The sequence below is a fragment of the Leuresthes tenuis genome, unplaced genomic scaffold, assembly GCF_036924035.1.
Source record: "Leuresthes tenuis unplaced genomic scaffold, fLeuTen1.0.hap1 SCAF_14, whole genome shotgun sequence".
Lineage (NCBI taxonomy): Eukaryota > Metazoa > Chordata > Actinopteri > Atheriniformes > Atherinopsidae > Leuresthes > Leuresthes tenuis.
The window spans coordinates 15,642,312-15,651,502 of NW_027325368.1; the positions used below are offsets into that span (position 1 = coordinate 15,642,312).

The 9,191-nt window shown below is 42.4% G+C and overlaps 1 protein-coding gene across 1 annotated transcript; it reads left to right on the plus strand.

Moving 5' to 3' along the window:
* The first annotated feature begins 7,488 nt into the window (after nt 1-7,488).
* On the plus strand, nt 7,489-9,083 carry LOC140269479 (collagen alpha-2(IV) chain-like). The gene is made up of 5 exons (XM_072364597.1): nt 7,489-7,560; nt 7,686-7,802; nt 8,048-8,236; nt 8,371-8,654; nt 8,742-9,083. The coding sequence occupies exons 2-5, from the start codon at nt 7,709-7,711 to the stop codon at nt 9,000-9,002; spliced, it is 828 nt and encodes a 275-aa protein (XP_072220698.1). The 5' UTR covers nt 7,489-7,560; nt 7,686-7,708; the 3' UTR covers nt 9,003-9,083.
* Nucleotides 9,084-9,191: the final 108 nt, after the last annotated feature.

Here is a 9,191-nt window from a genome sequence, read left to right on the forward strand (position 1 = left end):
AGGTTGTCCAGGCCAATGCAAATATGTGTCTTGTAACGGGAATATAGGGCCTCTTGGTCCACCTGGCTATCCAGGTCTTCTGGGTTTACAGGGGCCTCCAGGACCTAATGGGTTCCCAGGAACCAGGGGAAATGAGGGTCATAGAGGCCCACAAGTAAGAAGGACATTGCATAAACTAAATTGTATTTCCTTTACTATGTTTAAAAGTATGTTCATAGTAATAACCACTCAAACATAATTTTATATTTGACTAAGTGTTCTTTTTTCTACAGGGCTACCAGGGACTAGTAGGGTCAAAGGGACAAAAGGGTCAGAAAGGCGACTCTTTTGTGGCTGGTGTTAAAGGTGAGCATGTGTTAAAGTATCGCTTGCACTGTACAGAGTTTTGAAAAATAAGAAAGTCCTATTTTAAAGTAATAGATGAGTATAACATTAGTCTCATGAGGAATTTGATCATTCTAAGTACTTCAGTATCTTCTGTTTAGCAAACCTTAGATGAATGTAATTACTGCTCATTGTTTTTGGCTCACTTTTCAGTACAATAAAGCTAAATAAATCACAAGCTGTAGCTGTATGTGGGTAAACATTAAACATTTATCACCTAATATGCCTTGTTTTTTTATTTTATTGGAAGGTGTTAAGGGTGATCGAGGAGACTCTGGATTTTATGGTCCTCTCGGTGAAACAGGAAGGCCAGGGCAGGGTGGTCTCCCTGGGCCTGTGGGAGACCCTGGACGACCGGTGAGGGTGTTTCTTTTGGAAGTGGAAGTGTAGTTTTTGGAAGCTGGTTATTTACACTGTACATGTAAAAACATTCCACTTTGCCACACTTTTGTGTTCCACTTTTAAACTTCTATAATGAGGCAACATTTTTGCAGGGTGCAAGATTTCCTGGCCCCAAAGGTTACCCAGGTCTTGCTGGACCCAAAGGCATTCCAGGGCCTGTAGGTTCCCTAGGTCCTGGTTTTCCAGGACCAGTTGGGACACCTGGACCGTCAGGAAATCAGGGACTTCCTGGCACATCAGGAATCCCTGGTCAACCAGGCACTCCAGGTTAAATTTAATTTGGCTGATACTACTCACCGATCCCTACACCAGATAGAGTGTCCCTGACTCTAAAAGAATGTTGCATTTATGTCACTAGGTGAAATAGTCAAATGCTGCCACACAAACGAGACTGGCCAACCAGGTCCTATGGGTGACAAAGGTTCACCAGGTCAGTCTTAACCAGCAAGTCTGCTCTCACCATTATCTTCCAGCCTTCAATCTACATCATCAATGAATAAAATTTTTTGCCATGAGACAATGATATAATTCAGTTTTCCACATTTTTATTTTTGTTTGGCCACTTTGTAGGGATTCCAGGTGAACCAGGAAGAGATGGTTTTCCTGGAGTTCCAGGACAACCGGGCCCTAAAGGCATGAAAGGAGATGACGGTGGATCTGGGGAGATGGGACCACCAGGTAATGGCTCTGATATGCTGGCAAATAATAGATTAAAATAGCTCAAGCTGGAGTATCATTAGTAGGGGTGTGACAAGATATCATGCCATGAAATCTCGTGAGATTAAACTGACCAATATTTTATCGTTAAAAATCTGTCTTGCAAGATTTGTGAGCTATCCAAACTTCTATCTGTGACCTGTGGGGGCAGTAATGCGCCTTTGCTACGTCTAGCCTGACAGAACCTAAAGAAAGAGAAGGAAAAGAAGAAGAGAAGGCGAAAGAGGGGAAGCAGCAAGCAGTTCTCCTTATACTCATTGGTCTATCTCATTTGTCAAAGGACTTCCAGGTTTAACTGGGGATCCAGGTGACCCTGGTCCCAGAGGAGTTAGTCTTGATGGCCCTGAAAGCCCTCCTGGGTTACCTGGACCCCCAGGTAGGAAGGGTGGCCCGGGAGAAGCCCTCTCTGCCAGGCCAGGTGCAGCTGGCCCACCTGGCTCCCGTGGGTCTGTGGGGAAAAATGGAATCCCTGGAACACCAGGATTTCCAGGAATACCGGGTAAACAGTTATTTACATATATAGATCACAAACAAACAAACATTTAGCAATTTAGTTCTAGTCAAAACTACACTAAGCGGACAAAAATGCTCATCTTACAGCTTCTAACTATTTCCGTATTGGCATTGTTTGACCATTGATTCATTTGACTGACAGGCATACAAGGTCAACCAGGACGACCAGGTCACAAAGGAGAGCCAGGGTTCGATGGTGACTCTGGAGCAACTGGTCCCCCAGGCCCATCATGTACTGTTTGTGATCTGATGCGTCTATCAGGTCGTCCAGGACCTCCAGGAGTGAGGGGTGCACCAGGTAAACACATGATGGTGTCATAATCAATAGTTCTGAGAAATCAATGAGATTCTTGGCTTTGTGTATTTTATGCTATAGGTATTTTACAATGTTTTGCAGGCTACCCTGGTCAGAAGGGTGTTAGGGGAAGTATAGGTCCACCTGGCTATGGGCTGGAGGGTCCACAAGGTTTTCCTGGTCCTCCTGGTGATCCAGGCCTAGCTGGACCAAGAGGCACTGCTGGCCCCCCAGGAGATCCTGGTACTGATGGTTTGTCAGGACAGAAAGGTAAGTCAGGGGCATGCCAGTCTTTGAATACAGTATACAATCACACTGGAGCTTTGGTGCTCGTTTCACAACCAGTAGGTTGAGTCTAAAACAGGGGTTTTTAGTTTTATTCACACACAAGAGCTGAGCACAATTAATGTTTGAATATTTTAATCTGAATTTGAATTTAATATTTCATATCTACTGTGTCCTGATTAAAATTCCATTTGATTCATGGAGGTGAAAGAGGGTACTCCGGCAAGGCTGGGATTGGCTGTGTTCCAGGACCTCCTGGACCTCCAGGACCGAGAGGCAAACAGGGAGAGAGAGGTTTAAACGGTCACCCAGGTGATGCAGGAGACCCAGGACTGCCTGGTAATAAAGGTAAGAGTGTGTATAAAGGTATATCTCTGATGACTATACTCATGGCTCATGAAACAGTAAATCACATAAATGTCTGGAGCACTGTGCATGTATTCGGCATTCAGTTTCAAGGCAAAATGTGAAGTTAGGACACCAAAATATATACAACACATTCTGCGTGACCATTAAACATTATTTTTCAACAAATTTGGGATGAAACTCTTTATTATATTAAATGTTAGTGCTTCAAATTCAAAGTCAGATCATGCAAGATTTATAGCATAAACAAAAAGCGCACTAGAGGATTATGTCAGTGGCAAAGGCCTGTACCATTCCAAGCAAATTTTAAGAATGTAATCTGGATCTATACCAAAATCTAATAAGTTCTTCATTCATCTGTGTTCCATCTCCATCATGTAAATTTGGATTTTTAAACATTTGTTCCTGTCATTCCTGTCAAACAGATGAACAAACAAACATATAAATGTTATTGAAATTATCCTTCCACTGGCGAGGGGATATAAACTTACAAAGGTTGTAGAGAGTGCCTCTAAAACAGCCAGCCAGCATAAAGACCACAGTAGTAGCTAATCAGTTAGTCAGATGACCAAGGAAGTTGGGCTTTGAGCTTTTATTTTGGTTATTGTGGTGCATTGTCTGTTTTCTTAATAAATCTGAATGAAAGGCATTTTATTTTAACTGTGTAATCTATTCAGGTTTACGTGGATCTCCTGGAATAGCAGGAATTGTCAACTGGACAAAAGGCCAGCCAGGACCTTCAGGAGAGAGAGGGCCACCAGGCCAGCAAGGACTTGCAGGCAATGTATTTTTAATTTGTCTTACATATGTCTGTACATTTTTTTCTTTACAAGAAAGATACATCATGTTTTGTTATAAACAGCATAGAACTGCTTCAGCTTATATTTGTTGCGTCACTTACAGGCCTAAAAGGCACAAGGGGCATCCCAGGTGATTTTGGGCCTGATGGATCGCCCGGTCCACCAGGATTGAAGGGTTTTGTTGGTGCTCCGGGCAGGGCAGGAATACCAGGACCCCCTGGGAATCCTGGATCAAAAGGCTTTCCTGGTCCAAGGGGATTTCAAGGGCATGTAGGAGATCCGGTACACAGCAACTATTTTCTTTCTTCATATTTCAGTGAGAGGTGTTTGTGCATAGTTTACTATCTGTCCAACGTATAACCAGCTGCCACTTAAGTCAAGTTCAATAAATCAACAAATCTTGTCAACGTACTGTCATAAAATTGCACATTCAATCTGCAACAAATAGCAGATAAGTGCCATGTTTGCTCCTTTTCATGGGTACTCCACTATGGAGTATATTTCTGGATAGTTTACATTATTTCCCGGCACTTATGTATAACTTGTGTTCTTGTGTCATACAGGGAGATCCAGGGCCCATAGGACTTACAGGTATCCCTGGGATTCCGGGATTTCCCGGTGCTAAGGGTGAGTCATGAGATTGGGATGGGTAGTTTTGTATATGGTTGATTTATTTTAGTGGAGATGATACAAATCAACAGCAGCCTGGATCAAAATTAAGTTAGTAAGTATCAAAAACACCAAGATATATGGTTATGATAAATGCAAATAAAATTGTAAGTGAAAGCCCTTTCCCTTCGAATTGCATACGTCTTATTCTGTTGTAATGACTGCTGTAAATCCAAACCTGTTCCAGGTGCTAAAGGACAGTCTCATGGGGAACCTGGTTCACCAGGACCCAAAGGATTACCAGGGGAGGATGGGCACAGCAGTAAGTTAGAAACATGTCAAAGTGGGCAGAATTTATTTTATATTATGTAGACTATCTTGCTTAAACCTGTCTTACAAGAGATCTGTAGGTTTCCTAGACTTCATACAGTAAGTACACAAATGACTGGAAATACAGTTATAACTAGTCTCTGTCTTTAGCATGTAGAGGGTGGCCAGGAGATCCAGGCGACCCAGGACCCAGGGGAAGGCCTGGATATTCTGGACAACCGGGCACTCCTGGGGAATCCGGAAAACAAGGCGGACCAGGTTATCTTTAGTCAACATTTGGATTTGAGAATCAATAGACTTTCCATGATTTACAGTGAGAAAAAAACTCTAGGATCAAGACCGTCCTGTTCTGTTCTCTTTGTGTATGAATTGTTTTTTTGACAGCCCCAATACCCTACAGGTAGAAATTGGGTATAGCTTATGGATATATGTACAGTGGATGGATGCTGCTGATTCACTCAAGCACGTCTGCCTGTGACCCGCTATCCATCTGACTCCGCCCATTACCAGTTTTCCTGGTAGGGATTAGGTTTAGGGGTTATTGGGAATGCAACCTAAAGTAAAATAACAAACAACTGTGGGCAGAGTTAGATTTTCAAACTTCACCTTCCCAAATGTTGCTGAAAGAGGCTACTCAATATGCTGGGAGGGCTGACTTAAGGTAAAATTTCAGGAGCATTATAGCACCCTGCTCTGAGATGTCACATATCATTCATTAAAAGGAAATTAAGTGGTCAGTCCAATAAACTGACCTGCAACATAGAAAATACAGTAAAGTTCATATATGCTTATACAGTACATAAAAGTGCAAAGAGTGTTATTAAATGTCAATAATTGTAAATTTTTTTCACACTCTTCAAGTTTAGAAGATGGATTTGTATTATTTCTCACTGAATCACTTTTACTTCAAATTTGAGTTTTTGTTGATTCCAGCATTTTTAAACATATGTGTCCCCAGGCTTTCCTGGGCCTTATGGTCCATCAGGTTGTCCAGGTCTTCCAGGTCCTCCAGGTGACCACGGGGGTTTGGGACAACTAGGCCTTCCCGGCCCATGTGGACCTCGAGGTACTAACATATTGTAAACTGTGTAAACTTTCCTATCCTTGAATATGCCAAGTAAATAAAAAAATTCAGCTGTTTAGATGTGGGCAATGAGTTTGTGATGAAAGTTTATTTTTCAGTTAAATCTGTGGAAGCATACATGTTAAATCCTCTCAGAAATTAACTGAAAATATAATAGAAAATTATTATATTATTTTTATTCATTGATTTATTTTTTATTGTGATTTTATGTTAGGCCCCCTGGGGCCACCAGGTCTAGATGGTCTGGATGGACTAAGAGGTCCAAAAGGCATAAAAGGAGCACGTGGTAAGAGGATTAAACTTTGTAGTCTTGCACCTCTTTGCTATGACAAGATAATGTAAATATGCCTGTTCAGATCTCTAGAAGGATTTATTTCAACAGGATCGCTGAAGAGAACTGTTACACTAACTTGCTCTCAAAAGTGTAACGGGTTCAAGTTTTCCTTATGGTTGCTCAATACATTCATAAATATGAGCACATTATAAGATGTAATACTTTATTCACTCATCTTCTAGGCATAAATACTACTGGCTCACCCGGACAACGTGGTTTTCCTGGAGTCAAAGGTGTCAGGGGCTGCCCAGGAAATCCAGGACCTACTTTTCCTGGCCCTAAAGGCTCAAGGGGACCATCTGGCAGCGCAGGTATTGCATATATCATATGTGAGTTTGATTTTTAGTCGGCATCGGCGAACATATACTAATGTACTTTTAAAAGTAGCATAAAACTACTTTACAGTACAATTGAAACTTTCAGTCTAGCTGAGTTATCTTGTCCTTAGAATATTAACAGTTTAAGTTCCTTCATCCGTTTTAATTATTGATACAGTTATTTCTTATCCAACATGCTTTTGCACTCATTTTCAGTTCTTTATGTAATGGTCTCTCCTCGTTTTGATTTTGTATTTCTCTCAGCAGGTCCTCCAGGCAGACCAGGTGAACCTGGTCACCCTGGTAAGGATTGCCAAACACCTTTACAAGGACCCCATGGAGATCGAGGATATGAAGGGCCTATGGGACCCTCAGGTTTTTACGTGTCTTCTTATGTTGATTTATTTTTGTGTCATTGTTGACCTCTATCTTTATGTTGCCATACTTTGAGATAAACACTGTGAGGATTTCTGTATACGTGTGCCGTGGGTGTGTGTGTGCCATTCTGTATATTTTCTAGCAATTTGGAATTTGTTTTTTAGGTCCTCCTGGATTACCTGGGGAACCGGGTACCACCATTTCCTCCAAAGGAGAGCCAGGACCAACTGGCCTTCTTGGGTTACCAGGCCGTAAAGGAAATAAGGGCCTTCCAGGATACCCTGGGCCTCAGGACTGTTACAGTCCTACAGGACCAAAGGGTATATAAAGTGCAAGACTGATGCAAAAGTGCTTTAAAGTGTTACATTTCCCTTGAAAATATTCCAAATATTGCCAAACTTTGACAGGTGAGAGAGGTCCTGTTGGTTCAAGGGGTCCTCTGGGACCCAGTGGTCAAACAGGGGTCCCTGGGCCTCAAGGCTGCAAAGGAGAAACTGGCCCAGCTGGAGATGTAGGTGGGTGGCACTGTAGCAGAGAACTTAAATGACTTACATGTACTTGACTGTTATCAATAGGTATTTTATTGCAGTCAGATCCATTTGTTGTGATTTTTCCAGGTGAAAAAGGTGCACCCGGTGACTTAATCACTGAATGTTCAGGCTTTGATTCTCCTGGACTATCTGGACCACAGGGCCCCCCAGGTCCTGTGGGAATTGTGGGGCCACCTGGGCCTCCAGGACAAAAAGGTAAGAACGTTTTATTGGCATGATTTTGGTCCGTGTCAGTGAAAATCTGTGCTAAATGCTATTCAATAGCCTCTGCCAGTTTGCAAATGTACACATGTGCTTGTTCTTTCTTCTGTATGATTCAGGAGAGAAGGGTGCTAAAGGGTCCATGGGCTGCCCTGGCAGAAGAGGTCTGCCTGGTCTTAATGGTCCAGCTGGAGACCCAGGAGATGTTGGTGTGCCAGGATTTATTGGGCCTCAAGGTGAACAATCAGATACAATAATTTAATCATCCCACCCTTTGTGCTGACGCAAAAACCAAAATCAGCTCCACATGACTGATAACTTGCACAGCGTCTTTCAATAAAACTCTGAGTTTATGTTGAAGTGAATAACATTTATGGCTTTTCAATTAAAATTAGACATTTCATATCTCTTTATCTAACCTCCCTCTCATCTTCTCTCCATGTTATCCTTTTGCTATTTGTTCAATCACTCCCTCTGCCAGGTGCTCCAGGTCCTGCTGGTGATCCAGGTTCACCAGGATGTGGAGAGCTGCTGAGGCCTGGCTTCCTTTTAGTTATCCACAACCAGTCAGTTGAGGTGCCACAATGCCCAGCAGGCAGCAGTCAGCTTTGGGTGGGATACAGTCTCATATACTTTGAGGGACAAGAGAAGGCTTGTAGTCAAGACCTAGGTAAGTGTCTGTATATTAGAATATATTTTGCTCACCACTTGAAATGAGTTTTCATCTTTTTAGGTTTAAAAAAGCCCTCACTTTTGTGTGTCTATTTTACCACTTCTATCTTTGTTTCCCACCTCTGCCTGTAGGCCAGCCTGGCTCTTGCCTCCCTGTTTTTTCCACCATGCCTTTCTCTTACTGCAACAAAGGTGCCTGTCACTACTCTAGTCATAATGACAAATCCTATTGGCTCTCCACCACTGCTCCCATATCCATGATGCCGCTCTTTGGTTCAGAAATTCGCAACCACATAAGCCGCTGTGTGGTATGTGAGACGGTTTCACCTGCTGTGGCTTTTCACAGTCAGGATCACAGGATCCCTCCATGCCCACCCAGCTGGAGGAGTTTGTGGACAGGGTACTCTTTTCTTATGGTGAGTTTGAGTAAAAGCTTGATTGGGTTTATGGGAAGTTTATAGTCTACTCCCTTTACAGAGCACCTCCTTCTTTTCTGTCTTCAGCACACAGGGGCAGGTGATGAGGGTGGTGGACAGTCTCTGACTTCTTCAGGTAGCTGTCTGAAGGATTTCCAAACTCACCCCTTCATTGAATGCCAAGGTGCACGGGGCTCCTGTCGCTACTTCGCCAACCTCGCTGGTTTTTGGTTGACAACCGTGAGTCAGACAGAGCAGTTTATCACTTCAAAGCCTTGCACCATCAAAACAACTGAAAAGCAACGACATAAGATCAGCCAGTGTAATGTCTGCCTGCAAGAACAATAATGTGTCTCAACTAATGTCAGCATCTTTTAAGATAGTCCATTTTTGAAATCTTACTAAGAGGGTTATAGGTAAAGAAGACAAAAAAATTGAAGTATACACTTAATATATGAACAACTTCTCTTTTTTTAATCAATGAAAGATTTGCTTTCTTTAATGATAGAATTTTTTTCTTTTTTTTCTTTTGACTTT

What these genes read in the sequence shown, in the direction of transcription:
- LOC140269479 (XM_072364597.1), top strand. Translation starts at nt 7,709, where the DNA reads ATGGGCTGCCCTGGCAGAAGAGGTCTGCCTGGTCTTAATGGTCCAGCT. An exon ending in AGGATTTATTGGGCCTCAAG is followed by an intron (nt 7,803 to 8,047) that starts GTGAACAATCAG and finishes TCCCTCTGCCAG; the next exon opens with GTGCTCCAGGTCCTGCTGGT. An exon ending in CAGGGTACTCTTTTCTTATG is followed by an intron (nt 8,655 to 8,741) that starts GTGAGTTTGAGT and finishes TTCTGTCTTCAG; the next exon opens with CACACAGGGGCAGGTGATGA.